Consider the following 27103-nt stretch of genomic DNA (forward strand, 5'->3'; position numbering starts at 1 on the left):
TTCTTATAACCCCTCTCATAGCCGTTTCACATGCTTACGCGTGGGAGTGAGGTGACCCCAAGAGTTATTGGCAAGAAGAATCGAACCTGAGACCTCAGGATAGAACAAATTAACACCTAAGTTCCAAGCCAAGACCACTTGGCCAACCCTTTGGGGTTATGACTGAACTTCTTGCTACTTTACAAAACAAAGTAGTATACATTTTACGCAAGTTTGATAAAACACACACTTCACCATAAGTTTCAATTGAAAGGTTCAACCTAAAGAAATTCTCAGATTTGATATCGAGAGAGAAAACCCCCACTGAAAAGGAGGAGTTATTGAAAGCGAAAACACCATCACTGTAGAGGAAGAAAAATATAACTATCAACGGTAAAGCCGTCCCCTCCCGCTGCCGCATAAGGGTGGTGAAAACCCTAAGACGAGGGAGGGGAAGGAAGAGAAGCGGCTAGGGCTTTTTCAGTGAGAGAGAGAGAGAGAGAGAGAGAGATTCAAAACTTTCGTTCATATGGTTACTGTTGCCATTTTTTAAAATTTTTATTGTTCCCCAATTTATCAACACAAAAATCATGAATCTCGCAATATTGTATTTGACCCCAAATTGACCCCTTTCCAAGTGATTGGGAATTGACGGTACAAGTTTGGCTCGGTACTTCAACTAGCAATGAAGGAAGCAACTACAATCTAGTACTCCATGTAACGAAATACCATGCATGCATACACCTTTTTGTTATTTTACCATCTGGTAAATTCAAAATTAAAAACTAAGGACCATAACAAGGATTACCACGAAGTCTCATAACTCCTCCTCGATCAGAACAGACTCGTAACAGAAAGTGAGAAAGACCATAATACCCATCGCATAGCCATAAACTCTCATAACCAAAACTTTTCATATCGTGGGCTCTTTCGAAATTACACCACGGTTTAACGTTCACAGCTAACACTACAAAGCTCGTCATAACTTTGTTTATTGCTACGAATGTGCGTATTTCTCTGGCATTCAAACATGGTAAGCCAAACACGAAAGCCTATTTTTCAAGAAAAATGCTAATAATAGCAAAAATGGCAGGGCCGTCCATAAAGTGCCTTGAGAAGTTTTTAAAGCGTATCAAAAACTGTGTTTCTCTGTATTCTTCTTGCCTTATTGACACCCTGTTGGGCTGTCGATTTCATAACTGATTTCTTGAACTATAGTAAACAATCTCGTAGTAGTTTTTAAGCAAAGACTCTTGACTTCATCAAATGAAAGGTGTTGATATTTTAAGTAGAATGTTGGTGCATTTCATGGAATCCCCACTATAGTATACTGATGGCCAATTGGGAGTTGATATTTTTTAAGTAGAATGTTGAGCAAAAGACTGTCTTGATGGCTTCATCAAAAGGTGCTGATTTTGATTCCATTATCATGCACACAGATATACCCCTCATTATATTTGTTCCATTAATTGCATATATTCCACATCCCCACAAATAGAGTGCTAAGAAACCAAAAGAAAATGGATTCTTTTGCATACGAAATAAGCACTCAGAATTTTGCACGCATCATCACTAAAAGCAATAAGTATTTTGTACACAATTAATGGAGTGCCTTGTGAAACTTGTGGATAAGAATCTATACATACCATGAAATGGATTCATCTTTGTTTTTGCCATTTCTTTGTGTATATATAAGCAGGCCTCATAGCTTCTTGATCTCTCACTGTAAATGGTTTAGAACTGCTGCAACTGCAGAGAGAGAGAGAGAGAGAGAGAGAGAGAGAGAGAGAGAGAGAGAGAGAGAGAGATGGGGGACCAAACATGCTGTGGGATGTTGCATCTAGGGTTGAAAAAGGCCATGCCATATTTGCTAATGGTGGGATTGCAGTGTGGGTCTGCTGGGATGTACATAATAAGTGATGCTACCCTCAAACAAGGGATGAGCCGTTATGTGCTCATCGTTTACCGCAATGCCATTGCTGCAATCTCTCTCGCGCCCTTCGCGTTTTTCTTTGAAAGGTCTTTTATTGCTATTTACGATGCATTTTGAGAGACCTCCAATGTTTGTGTTTACCAACATATAAATTGACCAGTATCCTAAGATAGTGGTTGATGGATACATGGTCGTATTACAGATTTTAAGGATGAACAAATTTTTTCCCTTAGTATCATATAGTACTCAACAATTTTATTCTTCGCTTTCCCCTTTTAAATATGGTCAATAAGAGCAAATTAAGCTAGCTCTTTTGTCCCCGTTCCCAATCCCCACCTTGTCTCGTGCCCTTCCCCACTTCACTTTCTGATAAATTGTTAGCCCATTTTTAAATTTAAAGTCATTGGGAAGGGCAAGTAGTGGACATGGACTGGGGACAGATGATGATGTTTTGGTGGGTGACGCTTGCCATAGTGCCCTTGATCCATTTAAGAGTTGTTTTTCTTTACAAACATTTCATAAATTTATTTTGCCGAGAACTAAGAAACAATATGTACTTCGGTGATATCTAATATTTGCATGCATGGAACTGATCATTATGTACTTGTGTTTAATTTCCTTGTGTTTTCACAGGCAAATAAGGCCAAAGATGACAGTCTCAATCTTCTTAAAGATCATGGTCCTGGCCATTCTAGAGTAATGTTTCTGTATATATAACCATATTCTAGAGTAATGATCGATCTCATTTTTACCATATTATCTTAGACAATTGTAATTAGAAAATTGATTTTTGCGCTCCACTTTTGTACAGTACAAAGTGCTTGCCTACATACATTTTTTGGAGTGCCAAAACCAGTGTTCTTGTAATTACTATAACTAGATATATACACACTATTACCTATATATATCTATAATAGTGAGCAAACGCAAAGAGAGAAATCATGAGATTATCACTAGAATTTCAACTAATTAAGAAAGTTCCCTCTTGATTGGATTGATATTGTTAAACTAGACTTAAAAATGATCAGCTCGATCCTAAGACAGTTGTTGTATGATCAGGCCAATTCTTGATCAGAACCTAACTTATTTGGGGATGAATCTGACTTCGGCATCGTTTGCTTCTGCCATAATGAACGCCGTTCCTGCTGTGACCTTTGTCCTTGCAGTTATTCTCCGGTAAGCCCTACAAAGTACAGTATCTTTTCTTGCAAAAATTATTTAAATTCTTTAAAGAATAAAATGAGTACTGTCATCATGCATGATCTTGGCATAGTCGAGAACAAAGTACTCCTGATATGTTGGGTGAAAGGTGATAGGACAGGGGAAAAGTTAAAATCGAAAACGATACGGGTACCGACCCATAGAGTACCGTCTATGGGACCCACTTACGGGTCCCAAATGACAGATCTAATCCATTCATTATTTTATAGTAACATTTAGTACTTAAAGAATTGGGTCAAAAATCAGCTCAAAATAAAATGGTTCTAATCGATTCATCTGTCGTGTAGTACTCGTAGGTGGGTCCCATGAACCCATCTGTGTACATGGTCGGTACCCATAGCAGAGCTGAAAGTAAAAATATGCAATGAATGGGCGCCGACCAATTGATTTTTGGAGTACCACTAGATGATGATTCTACGTGCAAAACACTAACCAAAACTATCAGAAAAAAGATGCAAAGCAAAAAGCAGATGGAATTTCAAAAGGGAAAAAGATAAAATCAGGTGATCGACCAGCTGCTTCCAATAAATGAAGTTGCAGATAATAAAAGACTGATTTCGGGTGACTTATATATAAAATAGAGAGAGAGAGAGAGAGAGAGAGAGAGAGAGAGAGAGAGAGAGAGAGAGAGATATTTTGGGTGCTCACATTTAATTTTCAAATGTGCAAATTAGCCTTATAGAGTTTGACGGCTCAAATTCTTTGAAAGTTTTGTTCATTTTAATTGTTATTTTTTCTCACGAATTCTAAAATCATCAATGATTTCTAAAATCATCAGTCTTTTCAAATGAGCGGATAATTTCGAAAGAGATAGAGAGTAATCTCTGTACGTATGCATGCATGAGTAAAAGCGGAGACAAGGAGTTACAAAATGACTAGTCGGAAAAAAGAGGGATGCGAAAGGAAACGTGTTAACTTAATTTGGGGTTTTTTTATTTTTTCCAAAAGGTAGATTGAAAGGTCATTTTATCAAAAAAGAAACCCAAGAAAAAAATTCAGATTCCTTGACTAGCTTGTTTCTTGAAATACCCGCGATGTCCCTGTTATGTCTTTTTTCTTTTGAAATTCATTTGAGTGACCAAAACAAAGTGTGTTGCGATAGGATGAAATCGCATTACGATTTTAGAGAATTCGGAAATGAGATTGTGACTCGTGTTGATCATGATGGGTTTTAGTTTAACATGGTACGTCACGGATCTCTCACACTATTTCGTTTTGCTTTCTCTGTTGCCCGTGATTTTTTTTTTCTTTCTTTTTGAAAATGAGAAAAATTAACCGATTCCGAGTAGGATTCACAACTGCCTGTAAAATTGTACATTCCTTTTCTGGCATATATGCATTATGTGGAGATTACTTGCAAATTGACTGTAAAATTTAATTTGTTAATCAGATTAGAGCAAGTGAAGATTAAAGAAGTGAGAAGCCAAGCTAAGGTAATGGGAACCCTACTAACATTTGCAGGAGCCCTGATCATGACCATATACAAAGGCCCAATCATCAATTTCATTTGGTCCCAAAAAGCTAGCCATCTTGTGCAAAGCAACGACCCCTCGGACAAGCACTGGCTCACTGGGACCCTCTGTATTCTTGTTGGTTGTTTTGCATGGGCCTCTTTCTTCATTTTGCAAGTGAGTCCTCAATACTCATATATGCATCTTCTTTTGATAATCTAGTGTTCGCGCCAGTTTACGAGCCCATCGATTGTGCATTCTGACAGTGGCAACCCGATTAAAATCGAACCAAAATTCCACATGACCGGCCCACAAAACTCAAGTGTACAATATTCTCAGACAAGCAAATTAGAAAAGAGTGCTAATGGTTTTCGATGATATATTCCATACATGTTATTGACAATTTGTTTATACGGTGGTTGGAACTGATCTTGTTTATGCTGGCAGTCGATAACGGTAAAAAAGTACCCGGCAGAGCTATCTTTGGCTTTCTGGATATGCTTGATGGGCGCAGTGCAGAGCGCAGCGCTAACCCTGGTGGCCGAGCATCATCCTGGCATTTGGGCAATCGGCTGGAACTCCAGACTCCTTGCTCCTGTTTATACGGTTCGTACCGAACACCTCCTTGTGTTTTGCCATTCTCGATCTCATCACCCGCTGTCTCTCTAATTGGTTAAAACTGTGAGAAAAGTGAAGATATGTACTTATTAATTTGTGTATTTCAAAAGCAAAATTCAACTAATAGAAGAATTATTTTTTAAAGAATAATTGGAAGAATTGTTTAATTGTATTGAATACTGTGATTAATTGATTATTAATTTCAGGGAATAATTAGCTCCGGAATCACATATTATGTCCAAGGGCTTGTGATGAAGACAAGAGGACCGGTGTTTGTCACTGCCTTCAACCCACTTTGCATGATCATTGTTTCTGTCTTGGGTTCCATCATTTTAGCAGAGAAAATCCACCTCGGAAGGTACATTATTTTGCGCGAATAACCCTTCCAATCTTTCTAATTTCTTTTGAGAAAGTGCTACGATACACACTCCTTGAATTCTTTTAATAGTCTACAGTAATCCTAGACTTCCGGGTTAGGGTTTGTTTCGGCTTCAAGGCTTGGAATCAAGTCCAATTCAAATATTTTTCAAATGCTAAGCTTGTATAAAAAGGAGTCGGTTTCAAATAAGCTTTAATTGACACGAATCGGGAGTTGAGTAACTATAGGTTCATTTGGACCCTTCAACAATGACTCAGACAGAGTGTCCAGCGAACCAACAAAGAAACCAATCACTCTCAAATTTCATACAAATGAATTACTTTCTCTTCCTTTTATATATGTGTCGTAATTTCCCCCCTCGTCATCTCACTTTTCAGTATTATTGGAGCTATCATAATTGCGATCGGCCTCTACGCTGTCGTTTGGGGCAAAGGCAAGGACCGTCTTAGTCCCGTACAGCCCTTGACCGACGGGAAAAAGGTCGGTGCTGGGGAGTTGCCCATTTCCACAGCAGACATAACTAAACCGGCTGAAGAAGGAGCGAAAATTGACAAACTTGTTGAAGCCTCGGATGGTCCGATGAAAATTCTCAAATTACACAAGTAGCTGTTTTATCTCTTTTCTTTTTATGCACCTTCCTCCTATACTTTTGTGTTGTTTAATTATGTAGAGAAATTCCGTTTGGTACTTTCAATTCGATCCGAACCGTTGGTTGTATTTTTGGACGGCCCGGATGTGCGCGAAGGGTACCATGCAGTACCCAATTTGTAACCAAGAATTTGGTGTGTATCATGGCTTGGAAATAAAATGTTGTCGCTGAAGAGTTAGTGAAATTGCTCTGTTTCCTAATTTATTTCCCTTTTCTATCCAAAAAAAAAGTTTGCTTTTATGGTTTCATCACTAGAAAACTGAAAATATCTGTCAAATTGGAAATAAGACCACACAAAAAAAAAAAAAAAAAAAAGTAAGACTTAAATAAATTGATTAAGAAATTTGACAAATTAGTTGGAGTGGCTATTCTGGAAATGTCAAATTGCCACATAGCTTTCAAAAAGATTTGACATCTCCACTTTTGACCACCTTGGTTGCTTGGAGCCCATTTTAGGGAAAATTCCACTAGAGATGGCTTGCCTCTCTTTTTTTAAGCAGCATTCTCTTCAAATCTAATATATTTAAAAAAAATTAAGGTGGAATAGTCCAGAGGTACCTAAAAAGTAAAAAACAAAATTGGACCAACTATGAAAAAGTACTTTTTTTAGGTCAAAAAATTAGCCCAATTTTTCAATACCAACAAACTCCCCACTCTACACTCTCTCTCTCTCTCTCAAGCCGCCGCCCCCCGTCTCTCTCGTTCCCCTCCCTCAGGGTTTTACACCCTAATTAATGCGTGACGGAAGGGGAGGGATTTCTCTCCCTTGTGAGATTTTTCCATCTCCTGATTCTAGATCTCAAAGATTTTCTATCCTTCCCCTTTCACCTCCATCCTCCTCGTCCCCAAACCATCATTCGCCATCCCTCCTCTGCTTTTGGAGGTAGTGCCTTGCAGATCGGGGTCGTTAGAGGCATCCTCCCCTTGTCGGAGTGGGAGATTTAGGTTTGTGGATAAAGTTTGCTCCAGTACGATAAACTCCGTTCGGTTCCATTACTGATTTTTGTCTTTTTTTTCTGATTCTCTTCTTTGGTGTCACATATGTGGAATTTCTCCCCGTTTGTGGGGCTTCTATCATCTATGTGTAGGTGTTTTTTTATTATTTTCTGCAATGCTCCTGCCTCCTTGTGTGGAGCGGTAGGTTTAGTTGGAGTGGTTTAGTTGGAGTTGGATGTACTCTTTGAACTAAGTCTTCTCCTGTTTGGTTTTATGATCCCCTGTTTAGGGATGGAATTTCCTCTTCATATACTGTTTCTTAGATCTATCATCTTACCTATTATCGTTTTTGGGAGAAAAAAAAGGTTCAAATATTTGCTCTTAAATTTTATAAACCAGTATGTAGGCCTGTCAATGGGCCGGATCCGAATTCGATCCGAAAACTTTTTTTTTACTTCAAAAATTTTAGCAAAAAAATAAAAAATAAAAAATTTTAAAATAAAAAATAAAAAATAAAAATAAAAATAAAAATACAACTTCTTAAACATTTTTTTTTCCAAAATAAAAAATTTACTGTTTTTTAAAAAAAATTTAAAAATAAAGTTCGGATTTGGATTGATAACGGATTTAACGGATTCAATAAATTAAAATTGAATCCTAGCATCCACATCTCCTCTCTGAACATCCCTCTAAGTCAAAGTAGCGTGTGAAAGCATCAGCCTCTCTTGTGGCTCGTCATTTTCTACAATTTTCTACAAAGGCTACAACATTCAGAAATGATACTGGTACAGATTTATATCTGTACCAGCTTGTACAAATGACTTTTTGGGCATGTTTTGGGTCACAAAAAAATGATCGGAGCCGCTTATTTTATTTAAAATACTTTGTTTATGGTCCTTGTAAAAAATAAACTCAATCCGGATCCGGTAAGATTGTTTACAAAATATTCAACTTTGCATTAGAACTCAGGCTTGAATTCTGTAACAAAGTTGGATGTATTGTAAATGCTCTTACTGAAATCGGATTAAGCTTATTTTGTACAAGGATCATAAACAAAGTATTCTAAACAAAATGAGCGGTTCCGATCATTTTTTTGAGACCCGAAAGAGGTCTAAAAAGTCATTTGTACTCGCTGGTAAATCTGTACCAGTAGCACCACTCACATTACACATTTAGGTACTGAGCAACTGTTCATGGACTATTTATTATTTTATTGTTTTCATTCCACTTTTGACGTCAGGTCCCTCTCGATCAGGAGCTCTCTCTGTCTAAATCCCTGTTCCATGTTTCAATTTTCAGTTCGTTTGAACCGGTGTGAAAATCTTATTTTTTCAATAATTTTATTTTAAAGGATCATAATTAATTTTTGGCTCTATAACTCTCATATACGAGCCCTAAGATAGCCATAGAATCAAATGAAGAACAACTACTTAATTATGAGAGTCATAAAGATGAAAATTAACTATGACCATTTAGAATAAAATGATCAGAAAAATAAAATCTTCTCATTTGTTCAAACGAATTGAAAATTGAAGTACTTAATTTTTTAATCATATTTTTTAATATATAAACCGTATTAAGGATGAACATAGTTTGAAAAAAAAATTAAATTAAGAGATGAATTGTAAACAAAAGTATAAATATTTAATTGAGTAGAGAGTGAGAGTAAAAAGTCTGATGTAGTAAATATTTTAAAAGTCAATAGCCAAAGTAATAAAGTGGCTTACAAGGTATTAATTTGGTCCAAAATACAGATATAGAAAATATGATGCGGATGCTCTTTAGGTAAACATATTACTCAATTTAACGATCTTTTTAAAAAAAACAATTTCCAATGGATTCCACTGCAATAAACAGACTATATGGTACATCCACTGCAAGCATTTTGTTTTTAATTTTCAAAAATTGGGGAGTTTGGCATTGATATCATTATTATCAATTAATGCCTCCAGATAGCCGAATTATTTTTTTTTAAGAAGAAAATAGGCAAAGGTTGGGGTAAAGGATGATAACAGAAAAGAGATACGGGTTCCACAGTAATAGATAGGAACTCTGCTACCCACACACATTCTGTGAACATATCAAGGTGTGAGGCTCACTATGGCTCCTATACAAATAATCCGGATAATTCATTAAATTGTTGTGTGGATAGACTTTCTAGAAAAGTCTCCCCTTAGTTAGTCGGGTCCCATCGTTATACCTCACATAACAAACGCCAGTTAATTGTATCTAAAGATTCTGCCAGCTCCAAACCCCCCTACCCAATTCGGGATAAACTTTTTTGTATACCGCGGATATCAAGGGTGGCTTGTTTTGACACCGAACAAGTGTCGTGGTGTTGCTTGGTAGGACATCAAACAAGCCATCGCAAGAGTAATAAAATTTGGTCTGAACCCACGAAAAAGGAATCATATACGTTGAGTTTGTCATTTCAAAAACCAGAATATTCCGGCCATGATGAATTCCCCATCAAAATCTGAATATAATTTCCCCTCACACCTAGTCTTGTCATCTACTAATCCCAAATTTTCTCTGCATTGTCAGATCTAAATAATCAAAATTATCAATAGGCCGCCCTGGGGTTGGTCCGGTTCGTTGGTGAGTTTGCTCTCCCGCACAATTGAACAAGATTCATTTCTTAGGGTCAGCCCGCAAGAAAATAATTTCTTGAAAATTCTCTAGTACCGGTGTGGATGGTACCGGACCGAGAAGGAAATTAGTTTAGTTGCTGCCCGTAAGCTGGCCCGGACACGCCTAATATTCGAGGCCAATTAAAAAAGGAAATATCCACAGACAAAGCTCAGTGCGCATGAGTGTGCACACACCAATACACTGCATGGAACACTAACTTCGTCCTTCCTTTTCTAGCTCTGTTTGGTTGAATTTGTTCCCAGCCACATCTCCTATCGATGCACAGTTTCCAGATATGATTTCTTCGAGTAACAAAAACAAAGGATTTTGCTTGACAAGAGATTACTGTTTTTTGGTTGAGGTGGGATGCTACCTGATTTCAGATTGGAATCCAAGCATGAAAGCACCAACTTTTCTTTTGTTGGGCATTGTCTCCCAATTGCATGCGTTGGCATCTATATATATATGCATTGATTTTAAGGATAATATATGTAGCTAGCTGTCCATTTCTTCGGAATAATATACGGTATCGACTTATTCTCCAGTATTCCAACCTCTTAAGAATAGAATCGGGGCATGCTCTTAGTACAGTGAGGTTTTGAATTCAGACCTACGAAGATGATGTTTAATACCATATGGGTATTGTAGAGTAAAATATTCTTCTATCACATGACAAAAGAAAAACCACTTAGTAAAAGAATGAAGCAATACTTTCGTGAATGAAATAGGTAGGCAAAAAATGACGGTCAATATTCCCTCCCCCGACAAAAGTAACATTTTATTAAGAGTAAGCATTACACACAAAAAAAATATGGAGCGGTGTTCATGGGCCAATTATACACGAGGTGAATCTAGTACATAGCTTGACTTTAAGTTTCTGAATCAATTTCTGGGGTTTAGTTCTATGGTTTACAAAATAAATGTATCACGTTTGTTGGGTGTGCATTAATTTGATCGGTTTCTCCACTTTTCTTTCTTTCTTTTTTATAACTCAAGTGTATGGGATCCCATCGTCTACTTGTGCGCGCGTGCGGGGGATGGGATCGGAATTAAAGGAGGAGTAAAGCTCCGTATGAATGGCTCCAAAATTGGGAGTCTCTCCTCTAACAATAAGGTTGCAACCAAGCAAGCATGTTTTTGTTTATATAGAGCATTGTCATATGAGCATATTACGCACCTTGCTATATAAAATTTTGAGTTTTAATGTCATACCTCTTATCATGGGCAAAGCCAATTAAGCCCCAGGGGTCACATGCCTCCCGAAATTTTATCACCTACTCGTTTTCTTTTTCTTTTTCTTTTTCTTTTTTTAAACCCATTCTTTGAAAGAATTGGAAATTTTGGGTATTGGATTTATTATTCATTGTGGTGTCGTGGATTTTCAACTAAATCAATGAACCCCTTAAAGATTTGACATGCAATCTGAAATATAATGATAATTTCTCATGATTAAAAACTCATCGGGGTTCATTGTAAGGAAAAATAGCAACAAATATCTACTTATGTGCTTACGTTTTTGAAGCTTTTGAATACATTATGCTACATGCTATTGTGCCTAGCTAATAGAGAATATTTAAATTTTTGTGCATGCTCAGTATTTCTTCACTATATTTTACTATGAATTTTTCTAGTTTGTCGTGAAAAGATGCCTCCAGTGGCGGCTTCAGAAATTTGTAATAGGGTGTTTATAAATTACCTTAACTCTACTATCTGGTGTATTGATCAATACTATATGTGCAAAACCTCGTATATTATTATACATAGTGGGGACAAAAAAATGAAACCTCTATTCTAAAACAATTAAATATGAGGCAAAATGAGAACTTAAAATATATACTATATTATTTAACAAAAATTTAATTTTTTTTAAATTGTCGTATTGTGTAGTAGACAGTATTGGGGTTGACCTTTTCGAAAATATGTTTTTCATTTGGATGACATGATGAGATTTTCTATCGTAGCCTTAAAGTTTAAAGAATATCATTCAAGTTAATGGGATTTTGCAATATAGTTGAATTTTTTAAAGCTTTGTCTGTAATTCTACAAGCTAACTAGACAAAAAATAATAAAGTAATTATATCATGAATGTGAAATTAACACAATTAAACCATCAACAATGGAGATGGATAGAGAACACAAAGCATAATACTTAAATAACTAGATTCTTCTTTTTTCTTTATTTTTTGATAATTTTTTTCCCATTAGGATTGTGAGCTTTGTTTGAGGTAATTCGTTAGGTGTTCAAGTATGAATTGCCTGGATTGATGGTTGGGTTGTGATTAAGTGTTCAATTGGTTGTTGGGTGTTCAATTGTTTTTGGGTGAGATGTTCAAGATTATTAGAATTGGGTGTTCATTGATATTTGAGTTGGGTATTCAAAACAAGGCTAGCTCATAATTTTTACATATATTTTAAGGAAAAAAAATTGGGTATTCATGTGACCATGGAATGATCAATGTACAGCGGCCTCTGCCTCCTCTGAATGGGATTTCTAGCTCTGCCATTGTCTCTTATCTTTGTATAGTAGCATTGTGAGAACCCACCATAGGAAAAGTGGGAATCAAGTCCCACATCGGGAGCTCTAGAAAAGTATGAAATGACATATAAGGATTCGTCCACCAGCTGCTGTATAACTTGAAGTTAACCTTTTGAGCCACGTGATTAGGCAAATGGTTAACAGGTCAGCTGGGATGAGTTGTTACAGTTTGTATCAGAGCATAACCTTGATCTACATGGTAGGGCTACCTCTAGAATCTGGTATGAGTACATTGATTATGCTGTACAAAACTAAGTGACACACTATGACCATTAAGAGAAGGTTACTGGGCCAATGCAATAAGAATGTTGTAGCCAAGGTGTAGAGATTGTAAGAACCCACCATGGAAAAAGTGAAAATCAAGTTCCACATTGGGAGCTCTAGAAAATATGAAATGGCATAATAAGGATTCGTCCACCAGTTGCTCTATAACTTAAGATTTACTTTTTGAGCTACGTAGTTAGGCGAATAGTTAGCAGGTCAGCTAAGACGGGTTGTTACAAGCATGTATTTTTAACGCACGTTTTGAATCGCATCGCTCTTATGGTTGTCCATTAATGGCATGGGTATTAACTGGTGAAGTAGCTGTACAAACAATTTCCTCTTTTCTACACTGGATGTGCAAAAAAAGCAAAATGTGTAACATACTTTCATCTGTATTGTATTACTCCCTCCGTCCCATTTTTATTGTCCATTTTTGTTTTTCGTGTCATTCGTTTAACGTTTATATCTCTCAATCTACAATGTTTTTCATAATTTTGAAAACTTTATATTATAGATCTACTCGAGAACTATCAAACAAGATCCATATTGCATATTTTTTGAGATTCATATTGGAAGATATAAGCGTTGAAAGAACGACACGAAAAATGAAAATAGACAATAAAAATGGGATGAAGGGAGTATAAAATTGTACACCCAGAATGAATTTGCGCCGCATATTTTGCCTTTTTCCCCAGAGATTGTAAATACACGAGGTTTACCAATTTAGTCAGTGCAAGTTTATCATGGAAAATTTGCCCCCAAAAAGAGAGTTTATCATGGAAAAGCAAGCTGTCATGCATGGGAGAAAAACTTTTTTATGGCGGAGCCGTGAGCGATCAATCGCACAGGTCCAAAAGTATTTTGGACGGTTCGGATTTAAAAAAAACTATTCACTAGAAAAGTTTAACTCTTCGCTGGAAGATGTTTTTTTTAAAATCCAAACCATTGATTACCGAAACAAACAGCTGAGATTGCGTGGAACCGTTCCGTGAATAAATTTCTCTCCATGCATGATGTATTATTAAGAGACGTCACTTGAACTAACACCCTCATAATAATTGGTACTAAAAAACTGTGTTAATCATAAACTTGTGGAATCATCAGACCACAGCTTAAAGATATGGTGTCCACTCTGCTTACCACTCATTATTCTCTTTGGCATCATCCCAAAGCTAGCACTTACCCCTAAAACTATTTTGTGGTCAAAATAATCGCATCCCACCTTAATATTTCTATAACATGGTGTCAAGCCAGTTTATGCGTACATTGACTAATCCCAAGATCCTGGAGTTAGCGATTAGGCAAACTCTTAATTGGTCCAAGAACCTTTTGCTGCCGTTGAGAGTCAATCGAAAATGCAAGCTCGGGATATAAGGCATGTCATGTCTCCACTCGACTAACCCCTGAGGTTATCGAATCCCTACTTCCAAGAACACACAAAGAAAAAAAAAACTAAGAATTTTTTTCCATACTTGCAGAGTTCCACACGAAAATTCTATCTTTTATTGGATACAAATCACAAAAGGTAAAAATAAAAATAAAAAGATTCTTAATTGTTACTAGGAAAATGGCTTTTGTTTTTGTTTTTGGGTAATGGATAAGGGGAATATAAAGGAGAATTGCATAGGTCACGTACGTCAATTTAATAAAGCTTTATGTCTCTTTTTATTTTGCCTTCTTTGTGTATATAAAGGCTAATAGGCGTTTGATCATTGTACACATTCACAAACACAAGTACTACTACTAGTAGTTTTTGGAGAGAGAGAGAGAGAGAGAGAGAGAGAGAGAGAGAGAGAGAGAGAAAGAGAGGGAAAAAATGGGAGACCAGAAGACAAATGGAATGTTGTCCCTCTTGTTCACCAAGATAAAGCCTTACCTGGCTATGGTGTCCTTGCAATTTGGGTATGCTGGAATGTACATCATCACCATGGTCTCTTTGAAGCGTGGTATGAGCCATTGGATATTCGTGGTGTACCGTCACGTGGTTGCCACCCTTGTTATTACTCCATTCGCACTTGTTTACGAAAGGTTCAATCGTCTCTCTTTGCTTGTATATATACTCCAACACTATGTACTAAGAAATGTTTCACGTTATTCTAAATTGTAGCATGAAAAACTGGCAGTATCACATTCGTTCTGGCGCGGTGTGTACTAAAAACTGTCAGTATTTTGGGACACTACAGCAAGAAAAAAACACCTTAATTCTTCCACTGGTTAATTACCATTACCTATACCTTTCCGTGAAAAAACTAGTTTTGATCTCTGGTAGCCATTGAACTCGCGCGCAATTGTCATATCTAGTGCATTCTCTATCGTTTTCCTATATCGGTAATAACGTATGGTGTATGTTCTAACTTGAACACATAATTTGCGTTCTGTTTTACAGGAAAATAAGGCCAAAGTTGACGCTCTCGGTGTTTCTAAAGATAATGGCACTCGCTTTACTAGAGTAATTCCCTAACTCGAACGCCCTTCACGTATATAAGTTAATTAACTTAGAAGTACAAGAGTTTGATGAGTGTAAAATTTAAATCTTTGCTTGTTCTGAAAATCAGAGTCCGCTGCAAATGTCAAGTTGGCAATTTTGTGGATATCACCTTTTACTAACTAAAGGAAGTCAAACGGTAGGAAAATAAATGTACAAATTCAGCAATTCTTGAATTGAAGAAGTAGTGATTAAATTACAGGACATTATTATCGAGCACGGATCTTCTAGAGCTTGATACGGAAACATACATTTGTGCATAAACCCAGATACCGATGTGTTTATTTGACGGTTTTTTCTGACACACTTGTGTCAGAATTTGTGCACATAGACTTCACCAATCTTCTATCCTCTATCTATTTCTTTTTTCATTCCCTCGAATTCTCTTACGCAAACCTCCTATTGGATCATGGAAAGTGGTTTTTTTTCCAACTCCAATTTAGTTTTTTTTTTTTTCCCCCCCTCTTGCGTTGTTCTCTGGCATATATATATTTGAAACTACTTGAAAAATATTCTTGCTATAGGAGGGTCTTCAAAACTGGAAATAAATAGAAGTAGCTAGCTAATGTTTTTATTTTCCCCCATGGGATTATGATCAGGCCAGTGTTAGATCAGAACTTGTACGTCCTGGGAATGAAGTACACCTCTGCAACATATGCATCGGCAACTGTCAATGTCCTCCCTGCCCTTACCTTCATTATGGCCATCATTTTCAGGTAAAACTTTATTAGTACTACTAAATACTGTTCATATGCTTAATTATATTCTGTGATAATTCGGGCCGTCAAAATCAGTTTACATGCACCTCGATTAATAACCAATCGCATTATCCCACTAGCGGGGGCCCATTTAGAGGTAGAGCAAAGCCTCCGCAAGAATTGGAAAAACTACCTGTTGATCCCTACCACTGGCCAACCCCTTTGGGGATGTCCGATGAAATTGGAACGACCTAGTTCATGTCGTTAAAATTGGCAAATGTATTCCGTAATTGATTCCACATATGACCCACTCTTGTCTTTTCAGCAATTCCATGTGATTGCCACTTTTTCCATTAAAACAATACTTGGTTGTAGTGGCCAACCACCTCCAAAACATAGGAAATTCCAAGTCACATCCACCAGGCCCACCAGATAGATTCTTCATAGCACAAAAAATGTTGCTTGCCAATATGGGCAATAATGAAAAAGTCCACTAGAAGAATGTTATCTTTTTGGCAAGAAAAACAGTGAATTACTACCGGGGCTGTGATTGGATGAAGATAAGTATTCATGAAAGGGGAAAAAAAAAAAAAAGATGGGAATATTGTTGAGTAAAGAAGCTAAATATCTTCCTTTCGGCAAGAAACAGTTTTCGTGACTTATGGTAGATTCTAAAATAGTATGTACCGAGTGTGTAATAGCTTCCGCTTACCGATAGAACTTAAAGAGTTAGTACACAGGCAGTCTTTTTTCCAATTAAATGTAAGTAGAGAAGCAGATTTCGTTTAATACAAACTTTTGCGTATAAGAAGTGGCGTTGCATCAGCTCGCAACCTCTTGCTATGGGTCTTTACAAAAAGCCACTGATATATTTTTAACAATTTTTAAGCACCATGATTATCATGATCATCGTCTTGAGTGCATGAGAATATGGGGAGACCAAAAAATTTATAGAGGTCAAAAAATGAAACTTTTGCAAAGCTTCTATTTGTATTGAAACACCCAAAAAATTGACGCCGATAATTTGGAACTTCAAAAACAATTAAGCTATAACATTTCATCGTATCGATATCTACTCTTCAATTTCTTCATTGGATGTACTAAATACTAATTGACTCAATTTATTTAACTATTTCCCTTAATTACCACAATAAATACATGGTAATTGGTATAGCCTCACTTAAGCAAATCCGGAGTTCAAGCACTTCTTGACCAAATCATTTAATTCTTTTACTCTGCCTTGTTGATCAATGTCATAAAAGGCAAATGATTTCTCCATGTCATCAGGTTGGAGAAAGTTAACTTCAAGCAGAAGCCCAGTCTGGCAAAGGTGATTGGAACAGCAATCACATTGACTGGAGCCATGTTGATGACACTGTACAAAGGCCCCATTGTTGACATCTTGTGGTATTCCAAGGCCAGCAGCCACCAGAATACCAGCATTTCTTCTGCTGATCAGCATTGGGTCACTGGCACAATTATGCTCCTTTCTTGCACTTGTGGTTGGTCTGGTTTCTTCATATTGCAAGTGAGCCTCTTATATCTCTTGTCAACAACAATTTGTGCAAAGTTCTTGTTTTATTTTATTTTTTGATAACCGGAAGTCCGGGCCAGCTTGCACGTAGCTCATTAATTTCGGGGCCCTGAAGTTGACGACCAGGCAAACCTCCGTTGGCCCCAAGGTTTGGAATGTTTAGCTTTCGTGGAATTCGAATTTGCGACCTCTTGGGGGCAAGTCCCAAGAGGTCTGGAATGTTTAGCTGCTTTCTCGTGTCCTCATGCTAAGTTCTTGTTATTGAGTTCTGTTTTAGATTTTTTCTGATTTTGTTATATGTGTTTCGCGGGATAAAAACAACGAAAAGGGCAGAACGCCCACCATTTTCTTTTTCTTGTGAAAATAGTTTCCGGAAATTAAGAAAGGAAAGGTCCTTTGTGTGCATTCTCTCCCAAATTTCTGAAGAACAGTTCTTCAATTTTTTTTCTGAAACAATTTGGAAAACAAGTTTTCTAGATGAGTTCTGAAGCCTGCCTACGTTGTTTCCAACTTCGAGTTTCGAAACAATGTTTCAAGTAGCAATATGTATCGGCTGATATATTGAGAAACATCGGTATTGGAGCTACCGGAAGATATTTGAGTACTTGATTGCAAGAAACCTGCCCCCAACTTCTATTGTATTCAAGGACTACTAGAAGAATCCTGCTTCCCATTTTTCTCCATTTGGGCAAATGAACAAAGTTGGTTAATTCCAAATGTTTTTTAAGAGCTACTAGTTCTAATTGGATTAATTCTTTTGGTCAGTCCATTACATTGAAGCAATATCCAGCAGAGCTGTCACTGACCGCGCTGATATGCTTCATGGGGATGGTGGAAGGTGCGATAGCGGCTCTTGTAATGGAACGCGACATGAGTGCTTGGGCCATTGGTTTCGACTCCAGGCTTCTTGCTGCAGTTTATTCTGTAAGTACCACTTTGTGCAAGTGTCAAGTGCGGTTATGTGATTCGTTGAGTTCATCTAAGGCTAATGTCAATCCATCCGACACAGGAGATTATTCACAGCTCGTGGAGCAATGCTTCAGGGATTCTTCCCACCGCATAGAGTATGGGATCCACACACTTGATGGTGGAGACTATACTAATGTGTGGCGAGAAGAGTACTTGGAGCATTGCTCTACCAGCATTGCACATAATTCATGCACCGAAAATGTATAAGGTAAAAAGGTTTTTCTTAATACTAATTCTTTCCAAAACGTATGATAAATTACATGAACAGGGGGTGGTTTGCTCTGGAATAGCATACTACGTGCAAGGTGTTGTGAACAAGGTCCGAGGTCCCGTGTTCGTGACTGCATTTAGCCCTCTTTGCATGATCATCACCGCCGTTCTTGGCGCCATCCTCTTGGCTGAAAAAATCCACCTTGGAAGGTATACCATACGACGATGCTCACGTTTTTCTCTCCTGATTTTGCAACATTTTAAAGCCATCTTGTGTACTTTTCTAATCTTTTTTTTTTGGGTGACCCAATGACTCGAATATTTTAGTCAATTGACATGTTTTTGTGCTTGTTTGTTGTGATTTTCATCTCCCAGCTTGCTTGGAGCCATCATCATAGTATTGGGCCTATACTTCGTAGTGTGGGGGAAAAGCAAAGACCAAGAGGCATTAACATGCTGTGAGAAAGACACACCCTACGAATTGCCAATAGTTGATTGTAATGATAAATCTGCAATCTTTGTTGATGATCATATCCCTGAATCTGATCATGTACCTGCTGCCAACAAGTTGAAGGTTCCAGGGAAAATTGTTGTGTCATCCCAGGAGCCATGACTCAGAGAAATGCACAATCTCCCTCTCCTCTTTTAATCCCTTGATTTTCATTGTATCCATACATGTATTATGTTGTCCTTTACCTTCACATGTACTTCTATATTCTGCTTTTGATTAAGCCAATCAATATTACTTGTGTCAAATAGCCTCTTTTTTTGGTTGTCAGTTCAGTTGTTGTTGTTGTTGTTCTAATTGCAATGATCAATGCCAAACTTCATGTTCCAAAAATGGTGCCACAAGGAGAAATTGATGTGCTAGGGTTAGTTGCTTGTCATGGTGTTTGCACCAATGCAAGTCCCACATGTTCTCACAGATTAGTTAGTCCCATGTTTGTCACGTGGTACTATAAGAGTGAACTAGAGGTGGTATTAATTAACCCGACCTTTGGGATTATTTCCATTTTCATTTAATAGGCAAATATGGTTTTTCATTTGTTATCCCATCGTTTATCCCACCCAAATTGAACCCAGTACAACTAATCCCGTATTACATGCAAGTTGTTAAAAGGATTACTCTATCCCTCTAAACAATGAGTAATCTTACCCTACCCATCAAAACTCTTGCGGAACACTCTTTTCTCGGAAACTATGTTCCGTCACAATTTACACCACCAATGGAATTCTTTAATGACAATAACTTGGTATGTTGTCGTTTACATAGGATAAGGTAGTCCAGACACCCTAAGCTATTAAAAAAACAATAACATAAATACATACGCTTTATGATTGACAAATTTTTTGCTATTAAAAAAAGAGAAATGACAAACAAATCAAAAAAAATTGTGAACCACCACTTAATTCTAAATTTAGAGCGATTAAGTTAACGTAGAGGGAAATTACATCTCTATTTGGACTCTTTTTTTTTTTATCCACGTCTCTATTTGGACTTCACCTGACCTTTCTCTTTTGCTTTTGCTTTTGCTTTTGTTTTTTTTTTTTTTGGTGTCTGAGGAATCATGTGCTTTTGATTTCGTGAGGATAGTCCAATGTGTTGCTGACGTGGCATCATAGAACTCGTTAGTCGTTAGTTTCCTGCATAATCAATAACTGGAGCATAGTGAAGCTCCACCAAATAATTTTTTCCACCAAAGATAGAATAAGAAGAAAAAAGGATCTTTGTATTTAGGCCCATCAAGAACCTACCCTCCCTGTTTTTTCAATTTCCAGCTCAATTGAATCCCAAACTCTCTCTCTCTCTCTCTCTCTCTCTCTGGTGTTTGTTTGCAGAGAGGGAGAGGGAAACTGTGCTAATCCCAGTTCTCTTAATTGATTGGTGAGAGAGAATTTTGTGAGAGGTAGAGAAAACAATAATAAGAAGTGGGGTTGGAGTAGGGAGTGATAAAATGGTGATGTGGGTATTTGGGTATGGGTCTCTGATTTGGAAGGCAGGGTTTCACTATGACGATCGCCTCGTCGGCTGCATCAAAGGCTATCGCCGCGTCTTCTACCAGGGTTCTCTCTCTCTCTCTCTCTCTCTCTCTCTCTCTCTCTCGATATGTGTCTGTGTATGTTGGTATGTGTAATTGCATTTTACTTTGTCTCCGTTTGAACGGATGTTGATCTTAATTAAAGAGATTTGATAAATATAGTAAGTACTCATGCTATCCCAATGGTTGGGTATTAGACTTTATACCACGTCGCTCTCCAAGTCACCCAAGCTTGGTTAATATAATCCAGATGCTACCACACCTATTGCCAATTGGTTTGAGGTTGGAACCCTCCAAAAAATCCGACATAGGGGTATGGGAGACAGACTTAACATTGACAATATATGTACAAAGAGACAGACTTGACATTTACAATATATGTACAAAGTGGTTACTCTCAGAAATTTTACTACTAAAATAGTGGCACCCTATACCTCTAAAGATTGAGGAACTTAAGGGACGTTATGCAGTGGAACCATGCCGCAAGTTAAAGGGATTTGATGGTCAATTTTAACAAAAAATGTGAGAGCTTTAGTTGTAGGTGACTTGTGAAAGTAGAGTCTTAAACGGATGAGAGGTAGAACATGTATTATATATATATAGTGGGAATGTTGTATCCCTAAACTCTAAGTGGAAGGATTTCAAATCACTCCCACTTAATCGGATGACTCTCCTCAACTCAATTCAAATCGGTTTGTAAATTATCTAACATAAATTTGAGTTCTTCTCACTAGTTTTTTGAGTTCTTCTCACTACTAGTATTGTAAAGTCCTTTTATATGAGATCCATATCTATCCAAATGGAGCCTTTGTTGGATTCTTGAACGATTTGGTGGGTTTTTCTTGGCAGGGAGTACTGACCATAGAGGGACTCCGGATTACCCGGGAAGAGTAGTGACAATGGAGCGTGCACAGGGAGAAGTGTGTGTAAGTGCCCCTCTTACCACCCCAATGACCCATTCCCTTATTTTGGCTCGTAATCATCCTTTGTAACTTTTGGTGCATAATCTTAGTTTTGTCGTCAAATGGCATCGGTTGCATTATTTTTAAGAAGAATCACGTAATTTGACAGTTCAGGTTGCATATCACTTAACTGAGAGTCACGACTATTTCTTGTGTTGGGTACTCAATGACAACTTCTGTAGTCATATGGAGTTTCAGGGTTATTTGTACCTCTCTTTTTTTGGTAACTAGAGTATCCGGACCAACCTATCTCACCTCGACTAATCTCTAGGGACCAATACAATGTACACAAGGGGGGGACCCAATTAAAGCAGGAGTAAAGCCCTATATAAACTAGCCCCATAAGTATTGAAAGCACTCTTAATCTAAACCACCTACAAGCTAATTGTGGCTACGCAGCTTACTACTGTGTAATTTGCGGTAAACTTGCATTTCTCTCATTCCTCGTACATCTCCATTCGGGAGAGAAGGGTTAATTATTTCCACTTACCATCAACAACAGCTTGGTCACAGCTAAAGCCTCAAATAAAAGTTGCCCTAATATGAGTTCATTCTTGCTTTTGCAAGATATGTGCATCATGCATCAGTAAACCCATACATTTTCACAATGTAAGGTACGACTAACAAGCTAAAAGGGTTGGCCTGGTGGACATGACCTAGGACTTAGGGGTTTGCTCCTTCTTCCTAAGTCCCATGTTTGACTGGTTTGTGGAATTTACTTGCACGATTTGTAAAGATTGTTCGCCATACCAAAAATCCAAAGGCAACGTAAAAAGTGCGATTGTGTTTATCAGAGATTTGATGCCATGATTTGGACTTACCTCACAAAGATTTTTGCAAATGGGTTTCTAGTCTAATAATTCTTCTTCTTCTTCTCTTTTTTATCTGAACTAGTCTAATACCTTTAGGCCATTATATAATTTCGTCGGATTGGTGATCCCATGGGAATTTTGGTGAGGGGATTAATACCACATCTCCCATGGCATTGTATATCTACAGTTTTATGGGATACACCATCCGGCAGATATTTAGTCTTAGGCTCTTAGCTGTAGAAGTTCAACCAGATGGGACATGATTTCCCGCTTGGATTTGTACACTCTAATACGGTTCTTTAATACGGACAAAGACGTGGCCTTAGCTTGAGTCACCCCTTTTTTACTTTGCTACGTTTCAGCAAGTTTTTCCTAGGGAAAACTACTTTCCCGTGCTCGTCTCATCAACTTGGGAGTTTCTGGGGTTCGATTAGCTGCAGATCTAACCTCTGTGTTTTTTGTATTAAGTAACTATTTGGAATCGAAGGTGCTTTCTCATTCTCACACTTTTGTTATCACTGGGAGTTATTTCCAGAAATGAACACTATCCAAATGACCAGTTTACCACTTATTAAATGTATTTATGCTGCTGCTTGTTTGTTGTGGAAGATGAAGGTACAATATCTCATTACGTTTTCTTCCTTTTGTATCTCCTCTTGTTGATCTTAGCTTAATGGTATTACTAAAGAGAGTAGCTTCAGAATTTCACCTTTGAATATGAAATCTCACAATCATGTGGAGTTGATAAATCTATTTGGTGTGAGGTCATAGTGGGGAGTTGCTTACAAGATATCAGGGACAGAAGACGAACAGATTGCTTTAACGGTAAGGCTATTTCTTCAGTACTTTTGAATTTCTCTATTCCAAGTTCACTGGAATTTACTTAAAATTCCCTGGGTCCCCTTTTCTATTATGTGATAAGTTCAAACATGGCCATAAGCTAACTTTCTGATCCTTCTACACGTAGTATATCCCCTTTGCTGCTTTATAAGATTAAGAACCTAACAGTTTTATATGAACCTAACTATAGTCGATCGACTCAATCCAATTGTATGCTTTTTTGCTATAAGTAAAAAGGATTTTATTAACTTTAGTAAATATTACTTCATTGGGCATTACTGATGCTCTGTATTGTGAATGAAGGAAGCAAGATAATGAGGACAATCGGGTCTCTAGGTCTGGCCTCTCTAATGCCTTCCCGCTTTTTGATTTAGGGGCATGGTTTCATGGCATAACATCCCTTGAGTTCCTCGATTTATGGAGGTATACAATGGCTGCTATTTCAGTGATAAAACTTTCTGAAAGCAGCCACTTTGTGCCTATATTACCAAAGGTTAGGTTTGTGTCCAGTCCTCCACGCTTATAAGTTATACCCCCATCAGTTACATGGGTACTGTTAATATATTATTGTAGTAGCTATTAGCCTATTACAAGGGAGAATGAAAAATTGCATCATTATCAAAGAAGTATATCCCAACTAGGTTGGGACATAAGAGCCGAACAATAATAAACTCACCAATCCCCAAACCGAATTGGTAAGAGACCAACTAAAGAAATCACCAAAAAAGAAACCCAAATATGCCACCCGATGGTCCTTCTTCCATTGCCGACATCCAAGTGTAATATCAATCTTCCTATGAAACACCACCTATGGTCGTTCCCCTTTTCACATCTCTCCCCAATAATCTAAGATGTAACCACCTCCTCAACTTGATTGCAAGAACCATTCAAGCTAATTTGCAAATTCCGCTTCACCAATCGTACCAACAGGATCCAAACCCTCACATTAAAAGCTTACTGTTTCTACATGTGCAGATGAGGTGTAGGGTAACACTATCATACAACCACACTTGCACGTACACAGACACATCAATTTTCCTTGCACTATGTTTGTCTGTTCCGAGCTGCACAAACATGCGATTTTCTTAGCAGATGCTTCAATGTTGTGACAGTATCTAGAAGTGAGAGAGAAGCAATATGACACGAAGGCTTATGTTGATTTCTTCACTGTAAGTTCCAACTTTCGTGCTCAATGTACCAATATATTGATGGCCTTATTTTCTATCTTTACATAACTATTATAACTGTGTCAGGACCCAATGGCTTTGACCCCAGCTGTTTCCGATGTTATGGTGTAAGTGGAAGATATCCAAGCAATTTGCATGATTTATACATATTGATTGTCAAACTCAACAAGATCAAAACTGATACTACGACTGTTTAGATATATAGCATCTTCAGACAGAAAGCTCAACCCAAACTACCTTGGCCCTGCATCACTTGAAGAAATTGCCAAGTATGCATTTTCTACCAATGTAACTTAATTTATACGAGAAAATAATTTTTTGTAGTTTAGCGGCTAGGTTGATGAGGGATGATTCTAACCCACTGCCCTAAATTGTTGCAGTTTTCGGATTATCATTTTCTGGTTTGTCTACTAGAAAGATGTTTCCATATCTCGAAATCCATTTTTGCTGAAAATCGAGCGAGACATCAGAACGATGAGCATCTTTTTTCAAACATAGTTTTTCCAAAAAAGTACTACAAACTGATTTCCGAAAAGGCAAAAACTCAACCACAGAGGGCACTTGTCAATTTTCTAATAGATATCAATTAGTCTTTTCTTTGATGTACTTCTTCTCCACTCTGCAGACAAATTATACTTGCAGAAGGCCCCTCAGGACCCAACAGGGACTACCTTTTCCAACTTGAAAAGGCCCTCATTCAATTTGGTATTCCTACTTCCCAGAACCTTTTGCGCCCCCTACCCCCCTTCTCTCTCTCTCTCTCACTCTCTCTCTCAACTACATATCAACTTTCTGTTTTTTCCAATTTTACCTAGGATTTGAGGATAAGCATGTAATGGATATCGCGAATGAAGTAAGGCGCCTACTTTCAGAGGCGGGTTATTTGTTCGTGACACACGAGGCATGAGAGTCTTGCCAACTCCAGCGTTCCTTATCATTCTATGTTTGGAAAGTGCTAATGGTTAGAAAATATTGTTGGGACTCGGATTTGTGAACCTTGGGGTCATGTATGGACTCCCAATTCCCATACATTTTTGTTTTTATTTTTTTGAACGGCACCCTATTCCCATACATTATGTCGCATGATATTTTATCTCTCTTAATGAGTTGAGAAATTCTTGGTTTATTAGGCTCCGTGATCCATCAAATGCACAGTTGTTTTTTCCTTACAGAAAGAAGTGAATCTTATGCACTTCATATGCTTTCTTGACCCTAACTACAAGACAGAACTTGCTTCCTTCAGACCCATCATTTGGCTTTAACATATGACCAAATTATGTGATCAGCTGCTTTCGTTTATACCTTATATTGTCAACTGCAGTTTATTTGTCAAGGTATACGCCAATTGGGAGTTATAAAAATCAGGATGGGCAGGATTGGCAAAGAACTAAATGGATAATCAATGTCAGCCGCGATTTTCTGGTGGATTTCTTCTGGGTTGTGATTGGATCATGAATTTGTGAAAGAATTTATGCATGACGATGAATTATAAAGAGAAAAAAAACAAAGAGAGGAGATAATGAAATAAGAAAACTTCTGGTTTAGCGTTCATACTAATATGCACTACCTGATGATAGGTACGGTACACTCAATAAATCTTATGCAAACTAGATGTCAAATGGAAATCAAAAATTTAAAGAAATGAGCAAAATTACTTTCAAGGAGATAAACCTCAAAAGGTAGAAAGAGAAATTATGTCTCAATTAATATATTCAATATTCTTAATAATAAAAAAGCTACCTAATGAGCACTCTAGACTCCTATTTATAGACCTTCTACTACAAAAAACTTAAAATGACATACATATCCTTAAACCTATTGCATCAGACTCACCTTAAAAAAAATAATTTGTCCTCAAGTTGAACAACAAGACACAAGACACTAAATAAAGAAAACATAAAGCATGCATGCAAGCTTCGGGTCAGGTATGTAGCCGCATTTTATTGACCATCATCACCCCTTACGCAATAACTCATCTTCAATGCGAGCTTTCGTTTGTGTACGTCCAACGCGTCCATTCTTATGTACAAATAGATCACCCACTTGGCATGCTTCTTGTGTAGAAACACGTCAAAGTAATAGGCCATGACTCTTGTTCCCAACGCACACCAAGAATCAGAATCATCTATCACGAAGTGCCAAAGTCCAACTTCACTTCATACGCAAGGCTTGCTCGAGTTAAAACCATACCCAAAAGATCTTCAAGCACCAAGTAGTCTACACTCTCTTTCGGCAACTTTGGAACTTGTTCGGGCACCACCACAATACAAACTTGTGCATCTTGCATCTCTTGCTCTATCGATAACTTGGAAGACAGGTGTTGGAAGTAATCATCAATCTCAAAGTCATAACTTTATTCTATGTCATGGCTTGCCTCCAAAACTTGCCCACTATCTTCCAAAGGTGTCAAGAAAGGCTCATTGATCGGTAGAATAAATCCTCATTTCTCTTCATCCTCACCAAACTCTTCTTCAAAGTTGCCATATATGGGAACACCATATAAATCACCTCTAACCCCATAGACAGGATCATCCTCAACATCTTCATGTGAGGGTTCATCAAGCATAGAAACATGAATATCCTCACTTGGATACTCATCATAGATTGGAACATTAGTGTGCTCATAATTATCATTACAACTTGGTTTTTTCACCTCATTGACAAAGAGAGCATCAAGAACGAGCTCATAAGCCTTTTCACCAACTCTCAACTCAAGAAATGGTTCTCCAAGCTTGAAGCATTTGAATACTCCATTGGGTGACGGATTTCT

The 27103-nt window shown here is 37.5% G+C and overlaps 3 protein-coding genes across 5 annotated transcripts in view; all 3 read left to right on the forward strand.

The window, feature by feature from the left end:
- The window catches only part of LOC131307544 (WAT1-related protein At4g08300-like), a 47636-nt gene extending 28387 nt beyond the window's left edge, over nucleotides 1-19249 (forward strand). The window contains exons 2-8 of the mRNA XM_058334098.1: nucleotides 14410-14625; nucleotides 14984-15046; nucleotides 15682-15798; nucleotides 17068-17308; nucleotides 18080-18238; nucleotides 18552-18703; nucleotides 18869-19249. Coding sequence (XP_058190081.1) covers nucleotides 14414-14625; nucleotides 14984-15046; nucleotides 15682-15798; nucleotides 17068-17308; nucleotides 18080-18238; nucleotides 18552-18703; nucleotides 18869-19106 — 1182 coding nt within the window. The 5' untranslated portion in view covers nucleotides 14410-14413 and the 3' untranslated portion in view covers nucleotides 19107-19249. The remainder of the gene's footprint in view (nucleotides 1-14409; nucleotides 14626-14983; nucleotides 15047-15681; nucleotides 15799-17067; nucleotides 17309-18079; nucleotides 18239-18551; nucleotides 18704-18868) is intronic.
- On the forward strand, nucleotides 1513-6414 carry LOC131307545 (WAT1-related protein At4g08290-like). 2 transcript variants are annotated; one of them, XM_058334099.1, is made up of 8 exons: nucleotides 1514-1723; nucleotides 1773-1998; nucleotides 2546-2608; nucleotides 2972-3088; nucleotides 4524-4761; nucleotides 5032-5190; nucleotides 5409-5560; nucleotides 5959-6414. In XM_058334099.1, exons 2-8 carry the CDS (start codon nucleotides 1787-1789, stop codon nucleotides 6185-6187), a joined length of 1170 nt encoding a protein of 389 aa, XP_058190082.1. In that variant the 5' UTR covers nucleotides 1514-1723; nucleotides 1773-1786; the 3' UTR covers nucleotides 6188-6414. The 2 variants fall into 2 exon arrangements, with proteins under 2 accessions (XP_058190083.1, XP_058190082.1); XM_058334100.1 differs by having other exon boundaries at nucleotides 1513-1998.
- A 935-nt stretch (nucleotides 19250-20184) lies between the features above and the next one.
- On the forward strand, nucleotides 20185-25462 carry LOC131307548 (gamma-glutamylcyclotransferase 2-3). Of its 2 annotated transcripts, XR_009194162.1 has the most exons (9): nucleotides 20185-20557; nucleotides 21382-21458; nucleotides 23078-23131; nucleotides 24259-24315; nucleotides 24400-24440; nucleotides 24531-24602; nucleotides 24959-25038; nucleotides 25149-25349; nucleotides 25392-25462. XR_009194162.1 is itself a non-coding variant. In XM_058334104.1 (8 exons), the coding sequence occupies exons 1-8, from the start codon at nucleotides 20449-20451 to the stop codon at nucleotides 25238-25240; spliced, it is 582 nt and encodes a 193-aa protein (XP_058190087.1). In that variant the 5' UTR covers nucleotides 20185-20448; the 3' UTR covers nucleotides 25241-25462. The 2 variants fall into 2 exon arrangements, 1 of the variants encoding a protein (XP_058190087.1); XM_058334104.1 differs by having other exon boundaries at nucleotides 25149-25462.
- The last annotated feature ends 1641 nt before the right edge of the window (nucleotides 25463-27103 follow it).

This window comes from Rhododendron vialii, chromosome 11a, assembly GCF_030253575.1.
Source record: "Rhododendron vialii isolate Sample 1 chromosome 11a, ASM3025357v1".
In the NCBI taxonomy this organism is placed as follows: domain Eukaryota; kingdom Viridiplantae; phylum Streptophyta; class Magnoliopsida; order Ericales; family Ericaceae; genus Rhododendron; species Rhododendron vialii.